A 20,319-nucleotide genomic window follows, 5' to 3' on the forward strand; every position below is an offset into this window, starting at 1 on the left:
TGATATTAATGCTAATAAGGGTTCAGTAAGATTACTGGATATGAAATATACCAAAAAATCAGTGATATTTTTTTAGTACACTAGCAGCAGTTTATTAGAAAATGTGATTACATAAATGATCCTAGTCAGAATAAGAAAATATTAAAATGTACCTCATAATAAGTATAACGGTATACAACGACCAATTTCTCATTAGTTTATGAATTTGATGCAATTCAAAAATAGAACAAAGCAACAAAGGCAAGAGAGTTTGCCATGAAACATGGCAGAATACTAAAATTAATTGAAGAAGTAGACTTAATGTGGTCAGTAGGATTTATTATAATGCTGTGATATTTGAATTGTTGCTGCATTGGCATACGGATAGAGAATAGACCATTCAAACAGAAGAGAGACTATAAAAAGAGACCTTCTCGGTGTGGGAACTTGTTTTTGGCCTGTATTACAAATTCGTATGGAAAAAGCAGGCTATTCAAAAAGCAATGGTGGGACAGTGTGGTAAAAATTAAAATTATATTCCTGTAAATAAATTCTGAATGAATTAAAGACATGCATTTTAAAGAGAGACATTTAAACTCTTAAAATATAGGAAAACGTCTGTATAATATTAGAGATTGGGAGAATTTTTTTTTGAACAAGATACAAAAAGCCCAAACTATAAAAGAGAGGAGAGATAAATTTGACTATGTTAAAAATTTTAAATGCGTGTATAAGAAATTATACCTTAAACAAAGGTAAAAGACAACCTATAGAATATTCAGACACATGTCTAATGGAAGATTAATGTCCATAGTATATAATGAAATCCTACAAATCAGTAACAAAGAAAACAGGGACCTAGTAGAAAAATGGACAAAACAGAAGTAGATAAGACCAATAAATGAATTAAAATTCTCACTGATTATCAGGTAAATGCCAGTAGAAGCAACAAAGTAACATTTTATGCGATCCTGATAATTTAAAGTCAAAAATGTGGCAGCAAATGTTGTTTTATATGTGACTGTTGGATTGTAAAATTGTTACAGCCGCTTTGGAGTGTAGTTTGATAGTATCCAATAATGTTGAAGAACGCTCCAACTCAAGGTTTCAGCACTTCCCGTTATAGAGTCCTCTAGAGAGACTGACTGACCCATGTTCACAAAGAAGGTGTGAAAGGAATGGCTATTCCGTCTTTGTAATAGCAAAGAACTGGAAATAACCTAGATTTCAAGCAACAAACCCAAGTATATACACGGAATGTAAAGCATACAGAGGTTATCATAAAGGATCTGTATGTTTCTGTATCACCATGAATAAATCTAGAAGACAGTTTTGTGTGAAAAAAACAAAGTTGGGAAAGGATGTGTTCCCAATGATACTGTTTAGATTTCATAAATATACAAATACTTTTGGGAAGGGTGCCTAGCATCTTCAGGAGAGAAGTTTCTCTGAAGAGGCTGAGAGAAGAATGGGGTTAGAAGTTGATATTTTCTCTATATTTATAACATTTTATTTCTTTGTGATCTGAAGCAAATCTGGCAGAACACTGACATTTATTAAATCCAGATGAGGGGTACTACGTATCTCTAAGTTTTTGCATGTTTCAAATATTTCATAATTGAAAGTTTTCAGTTCAGACTAATAACATTGCAGTCCCCAGTTAAACACGCCAGATTGAACACATGCTGCAGTTTTTTCTTCCCCTCCCAAACCCTACGCCAGTGTTACTAAAGGAATAGAAAAAGATGCAAATATGCAAGGTCGAATATGAAGAAAAGAAATAGGAGCAGATTAGCATTTTCAACACTGTTTTGGTCAGCAGAGAGAGATGGATGTATTGTAACTGATTTAGTGATGAGGAGAGAGCTGCATGTGAAGGCCTTTACAGAGAAATTCTAGAAAATTTTGACCCTATACAGTCCAAGAGTTGGAGGCCCCAAGTAGCTGGGAAGATAGCACTGAGAGGTTGGTCGTAGGTACACAGTCGGGTCCCTTCCCAAACCGGTGTAATTGCAAAGGCTCTGGAAGCAGGGAGGAATTATTTGAAACATTTTTGGCTGAGCTTGGTTCCCAGAATGCTGGAAGCCAGGCAGGAAATGGAACCATTCTTCTCTAGAGAAAGTGAAGTGCATTCTAAAAATGACCTCTGAGTGCTAGCATTTTTGGGTCCCCAGTATAGGGGGAAAACTGTCAGTCTGATTTCAGCAGGAAAGGAATTTGTGGAAATAGTGGTTAGTGACTTGCTGAATCACTGGAAAGGCTGTAGAACTAGGTTTGGAAAATAGGCAAGAACAAGGGAGGCCAGCTGGCCAAGACAGCACTCAGGTCACTCAAGAAAGCCGGCATGGTGCTGCCCCTGAGCACGGGTTGTCCAGTTTTGCATTGTCACCACCAGCACTTTTTTTTTTATAAATTTATTTTTATTTATTTTCGGCTGTGTTGGGTCTTCATTGTCACGTGTGGGCTTTCTCTAGTTGCGGCGAGTGGGGGCTACCCTTCATTGAGGTGCATGGGCTTTTCATTGCAGTGGCTTCTCTTGTTGTGGCGCATGGGCTTAGTTGCTCTGCAGCATGTGGGATCTTCCCGGACCGGGGCTTGAACCCGTGTCCCCTGCATTGGCAGGCAGAGTCTTAACCACTGTGCCACCAGGGAAGTCCCACCACCAGCATTTAAATGAGGGAGCTACTACACCGTCACTATTGCTGATGCCACCAGCTTCCATGTAAATGTATTTGCTTCCTCCTTGCTCTTTCCAGATGCTGCCTTTCAGTTCAGAGTTCAGGATGTGCACATCTCATTGGCTGAGGAGCAGGTAATGTCTGTGCCCTATCTGTAAGAAGAGCTGGTTAATTGACAGTGTGGCCCTTTTAGGCTTCTATTGTAGAAGGCAGGTTCTGTATAAGGCAAAGAATCTCCCCAGATATATGAAGGGACTACACAGATGCTAGGCAGTGATGATTATATTTCCCCCTATGTCCAGTTTCCCCAGGTAAACCAATGGGTCCCCACCCAGTCCCCTTCAGGAAAGTCTACTTAGTAGTCACCAGGCCCTGCCCCCGCCCAGGTACTAAATGTAAAAGGATGGCCAGTGATAGCAGACGTACGAGAAAAAGCCTTCCGTGTGAGAAGGATAGTGCACACGACACATGGAAGAAAAGTAAATCGAGAAATTTACTTTTTCATCTCATTTCATTCATTTTCATTGAATATGAAAAGAACACTTTTAGGACTTCCCTGGTGGTCCAGAGGTTAAGACTCTGCACTCCCAGTGCAGGGGGCCCAGGTTCGAACCCTGGTCAGGGAACCAGATCCTGCATGCCACAACTAAGAGCCTGCATGCTGCAACTAAAGAGCCTACATGCCACAACTAAAGATTCTGCATGTGGCAACAAAGATCCCGCATGCTGCAACTAAGACCCAGCGCAGCCAAATAATTAAAAAAAAAAAAAAATGAAAGTAGTATTAAAAAAATAAGAACACTTTCAAATTAGTTTAATAATAGCAGGGATAAGACAAAATATCATAGTGATGAAATAAGAACAGATTTTTTTTTTTTTTAATGGAAGAAACAGAGGACACAAAATTTTCTCAAAATTGAGTTCAAGAATAAATAGGGGGCTTCCCTGGTGGCGCAGTGGTTGAGAGTCCACCTGCCAATGCAGGGGACACGGGTTCGTGCCCGGGTCTGGGAGGATCCCAGATGCCGCGGAGCGGCTGGGCCCGTGAGCCATGGCCGCTGAGCCTGAGCGTCCGGAGCCTGTGCTCTGCAACGGGAGAGGCCACAACAGTGAGAGGCCCGTGTACCAAAAAAAAAAAGTAGGAAAAATTAAATAGTCTGGTTGGAAAATGAAGGTCAAAGATTTTCCCAAGTACCTAAATGAAAAAGAAGTGGGGGGTGTGAGAGAAGAGATAAGAAACTATTGAGGGAGTACAGTATCCAATAAATAAAACATTTACAAAATGAAAGAAAAAAGAAAAGGAAATATCAAAACAAGTAATGAAATAACATTTCACTTAACTGAAAGAGGTATGTTTTTATGTTGAAAAGGCCTATTGGGTGTCCAATACAAGGACTATAAAAAGACTCACACAGAGGCCACTCCAGTATTGAAAAGATGATCCTAAAAAATTACTGGAAAAGAACTTGTATAAAAGATCAGGAATCAGAATATCATTGGACCTTTCAATTCCAACAGTAGAAGCTAGAAGTTAATGAAATAATACCTTAAAAATTCTGATGGTAAATGTCTTACTACCTAGAGTTTTATACCCAGCCAAACCATCAGTCAGATTAAGGCTAGATGTGCCAAGACTCAAAACTTTAACACCTAGGTACTTTTCTTAGGCAGTTGCTGAATGAGGATAGTGGTCCATTAAAATGAGGGAATAAACTAAGAAAGAGAAAGATAATGAGATCTGGGAAGCATGGCATTCATCCCAGGAGAGGAGGGAAGGAAATGTCAGGATGGTGATGGTGATGATGTCTTTCTGGAGGTGCCTGTGCAGTAGACCTGGAGATCAGCAGGGCTGGATTGGAGCATGAAGATGGAGAGAAGTCTCCGGGAGAGAGAAATGGAATGGGTACCTGTTACTTTTGACCATGTGAGAAACAGGAATGAGAAAAGTGTTTTTGTTTGTTTGTTTGTTTGCTTCTCTTGTTGAATTTAGAAGGAATTAAGAGTAGGTATATAGAAACTAAGCAATTGAAAAGAAGCAGTTATTAACTCCAGGAAAAATAAAAGTAAGCAACTGAGCAAATATAGCCGTAGTAATATAAATCCTGATGTATATATATGTGATATGACTGTGACATACACATATACATCTATCCATGCATAGTTACATAAAATAGGGCAAGGGAAGTGGGGAGACACTTACTGGAAGCATGCTTACTTCTCATCTTCCAAAACAGAACTTCAACAGAGAATATCTAAGATTGATAAATCAAGAAATAGCACATAAGCATGTTATTTAGGAACATGGAAATACTGGAGGAAACAGTGCTATGAATTGGAAGTGATTGCTCCTGGGAATGGAGAAGATGAAATAAAGCACTACTGTTTGGTTTTGTTTTTTCCTTAAATGCCTGAAGGTACTATTTGCTTTAACGAGTGTATGCATTACTTTGGTAAAAAAAACTAAGCTATATAAATAGCAGAGTAATGAGTATCTTTGTACCACAGGTTTTCCTTCTTAAAGATGGTAAAAATCACTTCTCAATGTTTCTTGTACCACTTGTTTTCCTGTTCAGATGTAGTTGACATTCTCTATTAAAGGCTAAGGATCATAAAGTTAAATAAGGTGCAGTCCCTGGCCTGAAACACTTGTGGCTTAGTGGGTGGTGTATCAGGAGACTTTAAAAAATCAGGATGTTCTTTATGATTGCCTTTTGGGGACTAAGAATGTGGGGGGAGTGTTGGGGACTGTAAGAGAAGGAGTGGATGCCCATAGCTCACAGGAATGGGAAATTCACGGGGCTTGCTGAAGGAACGATGATTAGAGAGGGCTGGTGGAAGTGTGAGGACACCTGGGGCTCAGCAGAGGAAAATCCCTTCTGCTGCTGGACAGCCATCCATTTGCAAATGTTGAAAGAGAGGATACGGGGCCCAACAGTATGAATATTTTCTGGTTTACCCACCTTTTTTTTTTTTCCTGAAGCGGTTCTACCAGTTTCCATTGCTTCTACCCACACAAGGATGTCTGTTTTAACTGTAGCACCATTAACAGTGGGAGGACTGACATCCCTAGAATTTTTCCTATAGGTATAAAATGATGCAGTGTTGTTTTGATTTATATGTTTTTTGTTGCTTATCACACCCGTGATTGTTGTAACACTAGTTAGGCTTTTTCTTGCATTTGTGCTCTGTTGAAACTTTTTTTTTTTTTACTCCAACATATCCATTCTTTTAAACCTATTTTAACGAAAGTTTCATCAGAAAAATTTCAAAATCAGTTATTTTGTCAGAAAACTTCAAACTGACCGTCCCTTGCTTTTTATTCCCAGCACAGCTGGTGTTAGAAGGTAATAATGCAAAGTGAGATCATTTTCTTGAAAGTGGAGAATCCCTCTCTTGTTTTTTAATCACCATAAATTACCTGCAGTCCTCTCAAGGGATGCTGTAAAAAAGGTAACGTGTCAGGGGATGGGGCGGAGTGTGGACAAACTTCCTGGAAGAGGCAATACCCAAATGCAGTCTTGAAGGAAAAGAAAGAGTTCAGCAGTAGAAAGAGGGACGGGTAGGACTAAGCACAGAGAAGGAGGGAAGAGAATTGTGTGAGGTTTTCAGCAGAAGTTGCCACCTGGTTTCTCCTGAGGCTCCAGAGTGCATTCAAGGTGCATTCAAGTACTTGCAGCTGGTTCCCCTTTCCCTTTTACTGGAGCTTCAGGTACAGAGAGTGCAGAGAGGCATGCTGTTAACCAGGGAGATGCATCATGCATTTGGGAAATTCTCTTGAGAGCAGAGGGAAGTTATTGTGAGGTTTCGAGCAAGAGAGTGTAAGCGTTGTGCTTGCCTGCGTGCACTTTATAGAAACACCTGCATAGGCAAAGTGATCACATTTTAAAGCGACTGATAATGCAAACAGGGCTACATTTTAAGATCAAACTTACTATGTCCAGTTAGGGGATTTATTTCACTTTGCCACAAAAATGAAAAGGGTGACCAAGAAACAAAAGAAGACTTCCTGCCACAAGGTTTTATCTTTGAACACTTGGTCAGTTTGCATTTTACTTAACTTTTTTTCCCCTAGTTTGTAAATGAACATTTAAGTGATAATAGATTTGTAAGATCTCATTTAGAAATCAGAGGTTTGTTTTTTGTTTTTTTTAAGCAGAGGTCTTCTTAGAAGCCCATATGATTTAAATTTATTTATTTATTTATTTATTTATGGCTGTGTTGGGTCTTCGTTTCTGTGCGAGGGTTTTCTCTAGTTGTGGCAAGCGGGGGCCACTCTTCATCGCAGTGTGCGGGCGTCTCTTATTGCGGAGCACAGGCTCCAGACGCCCAGGCTCAGTAATTGTGGCTCACGGGCCCAGTTGCTCCACGGCATGTGGGATCTTCCCAGACCAGGGCTCGAACCCGTGTCCCCTGCATTAGGCAGGCAGATTCTCAACCACTGTGCCACCAGGGAAGCCCGAAATCAGAGGTTTTTAAGTTTGAAGGCATAGATAAAAATAACTTCATTTGAAGGTTATAGTGTTTATGTACATTTGTATATGTACATAATTAGTAAAAGAAAACTAAAATTTTTATATAATTAGTAACAAATTTACATAGTAAAAAAAAAAAACCTTGGAGGGTTGTGGTGTGCATTGACTTAAAGTTCTTTCATTTGCTTTTGTCTCAATTTTTGTTGACAAGTTGCCAGAAACATTTGTACAGGGCTCCTGTTTTCAGAACCAGGATAAGTATATAAAAGATTCAAAATGTGTCAGTTGTGAAGTGTTTCATCGAGTGCTTTATGTCAGGTTGGCACGGGAGGTCCCCTGCCTCTCCTGAACATAAATAGATTGTTTCACGCTTCATCACCCACCCTCCACCTTCCTTTTCTTTTTTTTTTCTGGTTCTGTAAGCACTGGAGTCAAGTCTCTTCAGATGTGAGCTGTTCCCTGCACTGCGTCCTTTCCCTCCCTCCTTCTTATTCAGTGCCTGTCTTATTGTGTTTGTGCTCCCCACCCCCTGCAGAGTCTGGAAGAATTCATGAACCAGTAGGGGGGGGCTACCATTGGGGTTGGGATTGGGATATCTTGAAGGAAAGATGTATTTTTCACTTTTTTAGCACCATTTCAGTTTGTTTGTTTTTTTTAACAAAGTGTATTCATTTTTTAAAAACAACTGAAAAAGGGGGCAGCAAAGTGGAGACTTCGTATGGGAGAAAAATTATTTGAGGGTAAAAGATAAAAATTATTTTGACCATTATTAATTTGATGGCAGTGATTTTTAATTTCTGTTTTCTCTTGTCTCTGCCGCGGCCGCCTGTGCTGTACTAACCTCCCCTCCTTCCCTTTTCCTGTGAATGTGTTTATTTATTTTGCTAGGATTCTTAACAGTAGATTCTGTTGTGCATTAGTTATCTCATGTGGTGGTGCCTTATCCAGTTCTGATTCACTTCTTGTTGCTCTTTTAAGAGATTTTCTCATTATTATGGCTATTTTTCATGTACTTTGATGATGAGTGGACTGAAGAGAGGAGGGTCAAACCGCTCTTATTTTTCACTCACGACTGTTGTGAAGACTCCTTAAGAGAGAACAATGAAGCTGAAATCTATATTAAATTTCAGTGATGGTGACTTTTTTTGACATGTCTCCCTCAACACAGTTTTTATGAGATAACCATAATTACTTTTTAGATTACAGTATAAATTCTATCAATGTATTAGTTAATTTCTAGTTCATCTTAGCTGGAACCGCATGGCTTTTGTTGCAAAGGATTCCATTTCAAGGATACTGAGCTTAGGTGCTTTGAGGGTAAGGATTGGATGGATCTCTGTCCTCCAGAACCTAAAATCTAATTGAGGAGGAAAGGCCCCAACCACGTGTAGAGTTAATTTCAGAAAGTAGGAGAAGGAGAGGCATTTTATGGAGGGTGGGTCCTCCGGTGCCAGGAACATGGCTTAGGGATCAGACCCAGCAGTGAGCCAGTCTCTTCTGAGTGGCAGGGTCGTAATACAAACTGCAGGGGATGATACCTGCCTGCAGGTTGATGTGGGGAGTAAAGGAGGTAGTGCCCAGTAGGTGGTACAAGATGGATGCTCAGACTGTAGTTACGGCTGGTGACAGCAGATTGTTGAAAAAGCATGTTCTTGAAGGACAGCCTGGTGAAGCAGACAGGGTAGGAGTCAGGGAATGAGGAAGTCTGGCTTCACATGTGGGCTCAGCCCCGGCCGTTTAACCTTGGTGGACTTAACGGTGGCCCTGAGACACACCCCATGTGGAAAATGAAGGGATCAGACAAGGTATTCATTCTGATAACTCACAGTTTTAAAATTCTGAATGTAAGGTCAAGGGGGACACCCTCAATTCCGGTTCAGTCATTGTGGAGCCTTAGGAAAAGGTGCTGGTTTGTGGAGGGCAGACTATTCCCTGCTGTTACAGGAAGAAGGAAGGCTTTTAGGGGTGGGTGCCACTTAATTCTGAGCTCCAGGCCTGAGTCACACAATAATGGGGTTGCAATTGAGGGGCCTCTCACGAAAGACAAGTGACATGACCACTGCAGCATTTTCAGGAAGTTAATTATCAATATTTTTCCCCACTGGGTGTAGAGATTCATGTCTGGATTGGGCTTCAGAAGTGGTACTCAGGCTACAAATGGAGGCCTTTTCTCTTTTATAATATATTTTCAAAATAGTTCTTCTGCCATTAATCCTCTAACTGCTCTCCCAGTATTTACTGAGAGAGCCCTCCACACAGTGAGCGCTTTGTCAGACAGTGTGCTTATTACCTCTCCAAAGGGGAGATACTCACCTCGCACGGTGCTTGTGAGGGCTGAGAGGATGCACAGGGTCAGAGAGTGGAAAGCATGGCGGAGTCCCACATTCTCCGAGCTCTGTGGGGAGAGAGTTTATCCTCAGAAGTAAGAGTACAGTGGAAGAGACAAATAACCCATCTGCAATCTGTATTTAAGGAAACACTAAGGCAATGTGGAATGATTTTATGTTTTAATTTTTTCCTTTTAAGCTCTTGGTTCTTGGGTGGTATTTTAAAAGCTGCTATATGAAATATGGTTACTGTTGATATCAGTCGTGATTAATAATGTTTAGGATATTAGCGTGTCGTGTAGAAGGAACTTTCTGTTCACCTGTTGCTCTTATTGATGTGGCTTTCTACTCTTCCTAAGCCAACGTTAAATATGCCTCAAGGTGCCCTTTCTTAAATTCTTTTTGGAATATAAATACTCAAATGAGAAAACCATGATGTCTTTGACAAAGCCAGTTGTTCTTACTGAAGCCTCTGGTTTCCTACACTCCTCTTTTCCTCTTCCAGTTAGATTTTAGGAACCTGAGAGTGGAAATGTTCCTTCTTTGCCTCCCCCTCTGATAGTGACTAGCTCAGTGCAAAGCATTGAACAGTGCTCGAATAGCCCACGCTGGCAGCCTGAAAAGCTGTCCTTAGTGATGCAGATTCTCAGCTGTGGTTCATCATGTGTGGATCAAAGGCAATTTTTCATGGCTTGTATAGTTTAAATCTGACTTAATACAGTTCAGACCATCTCTTTCCTTCCTGCCCTCAGAGAAAGTCAATACTACTAGATTCTTCCTTTCTGGGTTAAATATACAGTTTCAGTTCCTTGAGCCATCGATAGCTCATAGCACTGTTAAAATGCTCTCCGGAGTGTTGGTCTGCAGTCCAAATGGTGACCTTCTTCCACTTCAGCCCGAATCTCTGCAGAAGGAGGGTTGTGAGGACATAAGGTGAGAAGTACGTGTACATTGGAAAGAGATGTGTTCCAGGAAAGGGCAACGAGTGATGATGACTCAGTCTGTGCTTTGTTTAGGCAGCCTAACCTGACTGCCCACATCACTGCAACCTTGTGAGAGGGTGAAATGGAGACTCTTGGGTATGTCAGTATTAAATATTAAAAAAGCAATATTAAATACGAAGAAATGAGGAAATATGAGCCATTGTGTTAATCATCTGTATGGAGTAATTATTCAAATCCTGTAAATACTGCTAACCTTACAATCTTTAGTGATCTATACTTTATGTAGCCCTCTTTGATTCCATTTTAATCAGGGGATTTAGCATAAGATCATCTTATTGGAAGGACCTGAGAGCTGTTGAATTTTGACTTGTTTGGTGATTTGAATGGTTGGAGGTTTAACATGGTGCAGTCTTTAATAATTAGTAGTCAAAATCATACTACATACCCAGATCATATTTTATTTTATTTTTTTAGTAACAGGATGATGTTTCTTTTTTTCTCCTAAGTTTTTTCTTCTGATTATAAAAGTTATAGTACTCATTTTAGAAAATAAATAATATCGACAAATACCAAAAAGAAAGAAAAAAAGAAATTATTCATAATCTAACTATGTAACAACAAGCATTATAAATCCTTTGGTGAGCTTCCTTTGGCTTGTTTATATATCTTTACATAACTTTAAAAAGCATAGCTAAATTTATAATGTATATACCACTTTGTCTGTATCCTGAATTCTTCTGAAACTGGGCTTGTTTGTGCCCAGTTACATTCAATAGGATGCAGTGTTTAAAATTTTTTTTTTTAAGTTAGTCCATGGTCAAATCAGTTATGAAATATCTTAGTTTAATAGTAAGTGTTGGGTTTTTGTTTTTCTTGTTTTTTTTTTTAACTGTAGATTTCATGGAGCCTTAATATACTAACATATATTATCATGTCGTAACAGAGGTGATAGTGTGTCCCTGCCTTATTTACTTATGGAACCCTTTCTTATGAATTAATAACTTGGATTTGAAGCACAATTCAGGGAAAGTTGATAAGCCTTTCCCCCTGTATAGTAGACATTTATCGGTTGTCTCCCCTGGCATCCATTTCTCACATGCCCTTCCCCAGATCCTTTGTGGTAATAGGATGATCAGTACTAGATCACAGTTTGCAGGATTGATGAATAACTTTTTAATGGATTTTAAATGAATATTAATGTACAAATTAGTCTTTTCAAAACACTCACTACCTTCGTGGATCTAGTCTGCTCTCTTGATATCCTGGGTGCCGGCCGTGGAAACTCCATGCCCCTGATGAGTTGGTGAGCTCTGATTTCTTTTCCTTGAAAGTGTTCATTTGCTGCACCTCAAACACTATTTTTCCCCTAATAATCCTGGTTCACTGTTACCTTCTACTTATTACCTTTTACCCTGCTTTTTACCTTTTACCTCCCTACTTCAAGCTCCTCACACCTAGCTCTTTGGCATTATATTAATTGTTTATTGCGTAAATTTTGTCATATTTAAATATAAGTGTTCGAATTTATTCTATTCTCCTTTACTTTGCCAGCTATGGAATCGTTTCCGTACCCATCAGTAATTCTACCATGTATCTTGCTCCATAACGTTTTTAATTTTATCACCCCACTTCTGCCATCAAGCTCACTGCCAAATTTTCATGTTGTTTCCTTCACCTGCAACTATGCAAAGTATCTTCAAGCCTTACTAGGCCTTTGAAATGGAACTTTCTTCGTTGAACTTTTTTAGTTTGGAGGGTGGGTGGGAGGCAAATGTTATTATCTCTTTTGGTCCTCACTCTGTCCAAACAAGCACTTGTTTAAAAAATATTTATTTATTTAATTTATTTATTTTCCTTATTTATTTATTTATTTTTTGGCTGCGCCGGGTCTTAGTCGCGGCACATGGGATCTTCGTTGAGGCAGGCAGGATCGTTTCGTTATGGTGTGCGTTCTCTTTGTTGCAGCGCTCGGGTTTCTCTACTTGTGGCGCTTGGGCTTCTCTGTAGTTGTAGTGTGCAGGTTTTCTCTCTCTGGCTGTGGCGCGCAGGCTCCAGAGTGCGTGGGCTCTCTCATTGAGGTGTACAAGCTCAGTAGTTGTGGCGAGTGGGCTTAGTTGCCCCGCGGCATATTGGATGTTAGTTCTCCCACCAGGGATCGAACCCGCATCCCCTGCGTTGGAAGGCGGATTCTTTACCGCTGGACCACCAGGGAGGTCTCCAAACAAGCACATTTTAAATTGCTTTCTTATCTCTAAACTCAAATGTAACTTTGTCCTGTTATGTATGTTTTGTATCCATAACTTCTTTTTTCACTTTGGTAATTCCAGGGCAAGTTATCTGCGTCTACTTTGTCTCCATCAGTGCTGTCTTTTTTAGGTAGTGAACATTTGGAGAGCAGGAACTAGATTTATCAACTGCTCTCTTCTTAGTCCTTCCTGCTTTTTGTTGAAGCGATAGAACGGAAATGAAAGAAGGGGGAAAGTCCAGTCTGAAAAGTTATGTGCTGATTCATAAAGCTTAAATTATCCAGGACATTGCACGGAGTCGTTTGTATGTGTTTCAGGCTAACTTGAAAGAGTGAGGCGTCCTTCTATCTGAGATGTTACTTTTATGTAATGTGAGTGAAATTCAGGAAAGCCAAGAAGGGATGTAAAGAGAATTGTTGGCCTTCTTTGGTTATCTTAGCTAATCTAATGTTCAAGCACTGTGGTGTGATATTTCTGTTTTAAAACAAAGTTTCCTGTTACAATCCAAAGCAAGAATATTTATGGGTATTTTAAATCTGTGTATACAACTTCATAAACTATTTACATTGACATTTTCATAAATACTGATGTTGTACATCTGTGGAATCTCGGGGTATTTATATAGTTATTCATCATCAAAATTCCTTCTATTGCCTGGAAGCATTGAGAGTTGGCCCTGTATTTGAGGCTGTACCAGTTAAGGAATCTAACAGCATCCCATTTTGGAATATGGAAGTAATTGATGAGGAATGCTACATCTTTTTAGTGAATGTAACATCGTATTGCAGATTATTTCAGGGCAGGAACTGTAAGTTGTTGTTGGTTTTTTCTTTCCTTCCCACGTCTTCTTGTGTAACCTTTAAACTATTCTTTATGCCCTTGGCACAAAGAAAGTTTCCCATGTTGTTCCTTTCGTTTGGTTCCTTCAATTATTTATTGTTCTCACTTCCTTATCACCCATTTATTTCTTGGAAAAATTTTATTTTCCCATTTTTTCTGCTTGTTAGTGAATTCATTGTTGAAAATAGATAAAAAGGGAAGAGGTCAAATGAGCACGTGCGTATATTTTATTTGGAGTTTAGGGGAGAGGGTCATGAGAAGAAATTTGGAGGTAACTGCATAGAGATAATATTTAAAGCTGTGGGTACCTGTGACATCACCAGACAGTAGTGGCTACCATGCAGATATCTCCCGAAGTAATTTCATTACTCTGCTTCATTCAGTTGAACAGGCAGTTGATCCAATGAAGTCAACACCCTGCTCTCCAGAGTTAATATCTTTACTTCAGTGTACCCAGGCCTGCGACCTCATCCTAATGCGCTCGGTGCTCAAATGCATCCTAATGGTGATACCCTTTACAGCCCCTTCCAGAACTCTGAAGACTGGTAAGAGAAGTAAGCCAAGCATACCCCCCTGGAGTCACTAGCTTTTGAATGGAGCCCACCAGTGATCCTCAGGAGTGAGCCAAAAGAAAGAGGCACCAGAAATTAAGGAGACCGTGTTCATCACGGAGGCCTAGAGAAGACAGAGTTCCGGGAAGGAGGGGGGGAGGTCAAGAATGTAAACGTGTCAGTGAGCCAGGATGACAGGGACTGTTTTTATACCCATAGCTTCCCTTGGAGGGAGGGACTGTTTCCCCAAATATCCCTAGCACCAGGTGTGTGGTCTGTGTTCAGAAGAGAATGCAGAAAGGCTTAGGGTGATTTAGAGGAGAGGGGGAGGTACTTCTTCTGGAAGAATGGTATTATCAGAAAAAGCTGACGGGTTACCTGGTGATAGACCTTGAGTGATGGAAAGACTTTCATCTACTAGACGTTGAATACATCTTCGCCTTTTCTTATACTTTCCAGGACCTCATAGAACTAGACTGGTATTGGTATTCTAGGTAAATGGATCTACCATGGACTCAAATAGTACCTAGAGCTGTAAAATTAAATATATAACAAGGATATTTCTTAAATAGTTTACTCTTTCAACAGATGGAGGTGACATGCTGTAAATTAGTATTGCCCTTCTATTCTGTCGTTTTTTACCATACTTAATGATGCTTAGGCAGGTTTGCTGATAATTAGGAGAATTGCTAATAACTGTCAGCATATGTTTGCTCTTTCCATCAACCCCGAGGAGTAGGGTTTAGGTGTTATTGATGTGTCATCATATTACACACATGGATGGCGTCTTTATTTTCAACTAGTACTTGAACAAATGCAAAGCATATATGTTTGTATAGATGCTACTCTGTGTCAGAAGTTTCATATTGTGCCTAAAGGGGTTTGTTGCTATAAATACGGACGGGAAAGAGGAAGGGGAAGAGAAAAGGAAAAAAGGTCCTCGTGACAAGAAAAGAAAATCTGTTATTTAACTTAGTTGTCCATCTTGAACCTCCTCGGTTTTTACAGGCCATTAAACTGTGGGTACTCTCTCCCCTATGTGCCCGTCTATATTTTGAAATTAAAAGATAACAGTGAATTACTATTATAATCAGGATGTAATAGGAGTCTTGGCATTTCTTTAAAATTACAAAGAAATATAGTTATATCTGTATAAGGTTTTTTAAAACCCATTAAAAAATGCAGGAAGCATATGAGATGGTTCTGAAAAGGTGTCCTGTAGTAGTGACGACCAAGAGTGGAGATTTTTCAAGTCAGTGCTATTTACTGTATTTTGGTGCTGGCCTTCAGTTTCCTCCTACAATGGATATAACTTCACATATCCTAAAAAAAAAGACAGTCCTGCAGTGAACTCTATTCTAAGGGAAAGGAAATGTGGAAAGAAAGAGTTTTTACCCCAGTGGGATTGGTGCGTTGGCCTTTTAGAGAATGTCCATTCTGGGAATGGTAGGTGATTTATTTGCATTTCTGTGAGCTTGTGAGAAGCATTGCAAACATCTGATTTTCATAAGAATCTATTGAGAATTATTTTGTATGTCAGTGTATTCTTTCTTTGAAAGCTATTTCACTGAAATAAACAGCTTCTTTTCCCCTAGTTCATTACAAAATAGCTCATAAATTGTGGTTTGGGGTTGTCAATTTTTTTTTTTTTTGAAATGGGCTAGTGTTTATTTTGCATCTTGCTTCAGTTGCCCAGTTTCCTTCCATTTTAAAAGGAACACTTCTTGAACCTTGGCTGTGGCCACATGGGCTGCCTTCAGATTCAGCAGTTAGCACATTATTCCACTTGAAGGTTTACAGTTCAAGAGGAGCCTGGACAGTTCCCAGATGTAAAGTCAAATCATAGCAATCTGACGATAGAAGTATCTAGAAAGCTCAAAAGCCAGGTTTAATGGGTAGCTGTGCCCAACCATTATCCCTTTCACAAAAGATGGTGAAGAGGAGAGAGAGGGAAAACAATTGGCGTTTCTGTGCCAGGCTGGTCTGAGCAGCCCGTGCGAGCCCGGCTGGAGTTCAGCTGGCCCTGCATTCTGCAGGCGGCCGTACGTTTTGAAACACCCCTAAATGTTCCAGCCTTTAAATAGCAGCGAGTCTTCTAAAACGATGCTGCATAGCGCAGGAGAAATTAAAGCGGCTGCCTGGGAGGCAGGAAGCCGACTAGCGAGATGCTTAATTATCGTGGAAGTAAGTGCTTGTTGCCGGGGAGCGGAGCGCAGCGAGCGCGGGTCGGCCTGGGTGTCAGCCGTGATTTGTAGACAATGCGGCCCCGCCAGCGCAGTGCTGGTTCGGCAGCATCTTTCCAAACATGCATTTGGCAGGAATTTAAAGGCCACCTCTTGTGTAATTTGTGGAACCTTGGAAAAGGGTGCGCTGCCTTTATTTTCACGACGAACGCAACCATGCGGGATTTTGTGCTCAGAATCTGTGCCTCTCTCCTCCTGATTGATGTGCTCCCGAGGAAGTTGGGTTTCTTCACCTGTCACCTGGAAGGATGTTAGCAGTTCTCTGTCGTCGGCTGGGGGATATGGAAAGGTCTGTCCACAGCAGCATTTGGTTTCTGCCGTCTTCATAAATTAGTGCCAAAGGGTGGGGTGGGTTGCAGTGTGTAAGGAAATGAAGGCATTTTGCTAATGAGCGAAATGTTTCTAGCTTTAAGGGTAGATGGATCTCAGAGCTTGGGAGGAAGTGGTGGAAAATGCTGGATGCATTCTGAAATACTCCTTTGGCATAGTAATAAAGTAGAGGGAAATACAGAAGCGTGCTAATGGGTAGAATGGCTCCGGGAAAACCCTTTTTATTTTCTCTCTATTGTATTTGCTCTTGCCAACTCTGTTAAGCCTTTGTAAAGAAACAAAAAAACAAGTTTGGATTTTGAAATACAGAAGAGGTTAAAAAGTGAGTGTTGTGACATATTCAGTAACAGAATTTTTCAATTTTTAGTCTTGTTAAAAAACTGTACGTTGCTCTAATTATCGAACTCTGTTGGTTATGCCTTGAACTTCTGGTCAGCACAGTGGTTCATGAGCCTCTACAGTATTAGAGGTCATTGGAGTCTGTACGTGGTCTTTACTTGGGCTAGGAGCCTTGATATCCTGGAACGAGATCCCTCACCCCCCTTCATAGTGATATGAAACAGTTCAATTAATCTGAAGTGTTAATAGTCTTTTAAAATATATATAGTTTAAATGATGGATATTATTAAATGCTTTCACTTTCTTCCTTCCTTTCAAGCCTGCTTTACTAAAAAGATGGGTTGTGAACTGTGAGTCACAATCCATTAGTGAGTCTTTTATTTGCATGTGTCTGGTTTTGGCAGTTGCATGTTTATTTTTAGATGTATTTATCAAATGCTAATTCCAATTGTCCTTGTCTGTTTTAGAGAAAGCATGGGATTATGGCAATCACAGAGTCCCAGAGATACAAGTTCCATTCAGTTTTTTTCTGAAAGAAAGCCGTCTATCAAAGTGAAGCAGAGGAACTCTTGTGGATTATAATGTTGTGAAGGTCTGGATTTTCAGAGGTTTGAAAATAAGCCATTGTTTAACCGTTTAATTGGAAAAGATTAAGATCTCATGCAACTGATGTATTTTCTGGAAGCCATTCTCCAAAAGGGAAGTACACATTTAAAACTTAGGTATGATGGTCCTTTCTGCAGGGGTTTAAGTCTGATTGCTTTTACATCATGACCAGCTTGAAACGGTCTCAGACAGAAAGGCCGGTTGCCACTGAAAGGGCGTCTGTTGTGGGCACAGATGGCACCCCCAAAGTCCACACGGACGACTTCTACATGCGACGCTTCAGGTCCCAAAACAGCAGCTTAGGGTCATCAGTCATGGCTCCTGTAGGCCCCCCTCGAAGTGAAGGTTCTCATCATATAACCTCGACCCCTGGAGTCCCAAAGATGGGGGTTCGGGCAAGGATTGCGGATTGGCCCCCAAGAAAGGAAAATGTAAAAGAATCTAGCCGTTCAAGCCAGGAAATAGAAACCTCAAGTTGCCTTGAGAGCATGTCCTCCAAAAGCAGTCCTGTGAGTCAGGGAAGTTCTGTAAGCCTCAATTCCAGTGACTCAGCCATGTTAAAAAGCATACAGAACACACTGAAAAACAAGACGAGGCCGTCGGAGAGCATGGACTCCAGATTTCTCATGCCTGAAGCCTACCCCAGCTCCCCCAGGAAAGCTCTGCGCCGGATACGGCAGCGCAGCAACAGCGACATCACCATAAGTGAACTTGACGTGGATAGCTTTGATGAATGTATCTCGCCCACCTACAAGACGGGGCCGTCACTGCACAGGGAATACGGTAGCACATCTTCAATCGATAAGCAGGGAACGTCCGGAGACAGCTTCTTTGACTTGTTAAAGGGCTACAAAGACGACAAGTCTGATCGAGGTCCCACTCCGACCAAGCTCAGTGACTTTCTCATCGCCGGTGGGGGCAAGGGCTCTGGTTTCTCCTTGGATGTCATAGATGGGCCCGTCTCACAAAGAGAGAACCTCAGGCTCTTTAAGGAAAGAGAAAAACCACTCAAGCGGCGTTCCAAGTCTGAAACCGGAGACTCATCCATTTTTCGTAAGTTACGCAATACCAAAGGTGAAGAACTTGGGAAATCGTCGGATCTTGAAGATAATCGATCGGAAGACTCCGTCAGGCCCTGGACGTGCCCAAAGTGCTTTGCCCACTACGACGTCCAGAGTATATTATTTGACTTGAACGAGGCGGTTATGAACAGGCACAGTGTAATTAAGAGGAGAAACACCACCACGGGGGCTTCAGCAGCTGCGGTGGCATCCTTGGTCTCGGGGCCTTTGTCCCACTCGGCCAGTTTTAGCTCCCCGATGGGCAGCACAGAGGACCTGAACTCCAAAGGAAGCCTCAGCATGGACCAGGGAGACGATAAAAGCAATGAACTTGTAATGAGCTGTCCGTATTTTCGGAATGAGATCGGTGGAGAAGGGGAAAGGAAAATCAGCCTGTCCAAATCAAATTCTGGTTCCTTTAGTGGATGTGAAAGTGCCTCCTTTGAGTCTACCCTCAGCTCCCATTGTACAAACGCAGGAGTGGCAGTACTTGAAGTGCCCAAGGAAAACTTGGTGTTGCACCTGGATCGAGTGAAAAGATACATCGTGGAACACGTGGATCTCGGCGCATACTATTATAGGAAGTTTTTCTATCAGAAGGGTGAGTAGAGATCTTTTATTCTTTTAATTTTCTTTTGCCATACTTTCTGGAAAAGAGTACTGTCTATTAGGATTTTTAAGCAGCGTGATGTAAGATTTGCATGAATGCCTTCTCCTGATGGTGAAAGAGTTAAATAGTTATTTGCTGCGGTGTATTTCCTTTTGCATTTTTGAGTTACTTCCTCCTTTTAGATACATTAAATATCTTGTATTGACTAGCTTATGAAATATTAATTTTTTTTAAACCTTTGATTTAATGGATGAAATTGTAATCTTTGTGTAAAAGACTTGCTGTGTCACCTTTAGGGATAAATGTCGTATAAAGTTAAAACTATTATAAATACAGCTTTTTTTTTAAGGGTTACTAAAGCAATCTTAATGCTGTTTTTCATTTATTTAGCACTTTTATGGTTAGTACGGGACCATTTCTTTCTGCCTCAATGTTCTCATCAGTAAATGGGAATCATAACACATTCCTATTCATTTCACAGGAATTTTAGTGAGAATTAATTTTGTTATTTGACGGAAGTGTCAGAGCCAGGAATCAAACCTAGGTCTTCTAGATTTGAGTATAAAAGTCACTGGAGTGAGAAGTACTGTTAACATGTTGGTGACTTTTCCATTTTGTATGGGGGAAAATATATACCTATGTTGTTGGATTGTTCTGTATGTGAACTGTGTTTGTATACAGTTTTATCTCATGCTTGTAAGAAAACTCTGTGATTCGTTGAAAAGTAGTTTAAATGAACTCTTAAGAGCTTTCTAATAGTGTTTTTGAGCAGCATTATTAATTGAAGAATGAGTTTTGTCATTCCCAAATGACAAAAGCTAGGAAACAGGATGCTTGCCGAGCAAGGACATACACCTGTGGTCCACTAGCTAGCTCAGTAATTTCTGCATTGAGCCCAAGTGAGAGGCCCCCTGTATGCAAGCTACTAGAGCAGTTTTTGTTTTCCCACCTACTGTTTGGGAGTTTTGAGTCCTGCTTAAGTCCTTTTGAGATTTAGTCTTCCGAATGAAGTTTCATTTCTAGTACTTCATTCTGGTACTCTAGCTTTATGACAGTGCTCCCTTTAAAATAAAATTTATTGTAAGGTTATTAC

At 40.5% G+C, this 20,319-nt stretch overlaps 1 protein-coding gene across 10 annotated transcripts in view; it reads left to right on the forward strand.

Annotated features, from left to right (window-relative positions):
- The window catches only part of SIPA1L1 (signal induced proliferation associated 1 like 1), a 361,579-nt gene that overhangs the window by 205,118 nt on the left and 136,142 nt on the right, over positions 1-20,319 (forward strand). For 9 of the 10 annotated variants that reach the window (XM_024739668.1, XM_024739676.1, XM_024739674.1 and 6 more), the window contains one exon: positions 17,417-19,217. In XM_024739668.1, coding sequence (XP_024595436.1) covers positions 17,720-19,217 — 1,498 coding nt within the window. In that variant the 5' untranslated portion in view covers positions 17,417-17,719. Of the gene's footprint in view, positions 1-2,735; positions 2,792-17,416; positions 19,218-20,319 lie in introns of all 10 variants that reach the window. The other variant, XM_024739671.1, reaches the window with a different exon arrangement.

This window comes from Neophocaena asiaeorientalis, unplaced genomic scaffold, assembly GCF_003031525.2.
Source record: "Neophocaena asiaeorientalis asiaeorientalis breed wild unplaced genomic scaffold, Neophocaena_asiaeorientalis_V1.1 scaffold348, whole genome shotgun sequence".
Classification (NCBI taxonomy): Eukaryota; Metazoa; Chordata; class Mammalia; order Artiodactyla; family Phocoenidae; genus Neophocaena; species Neophocaena asiaeorientalis.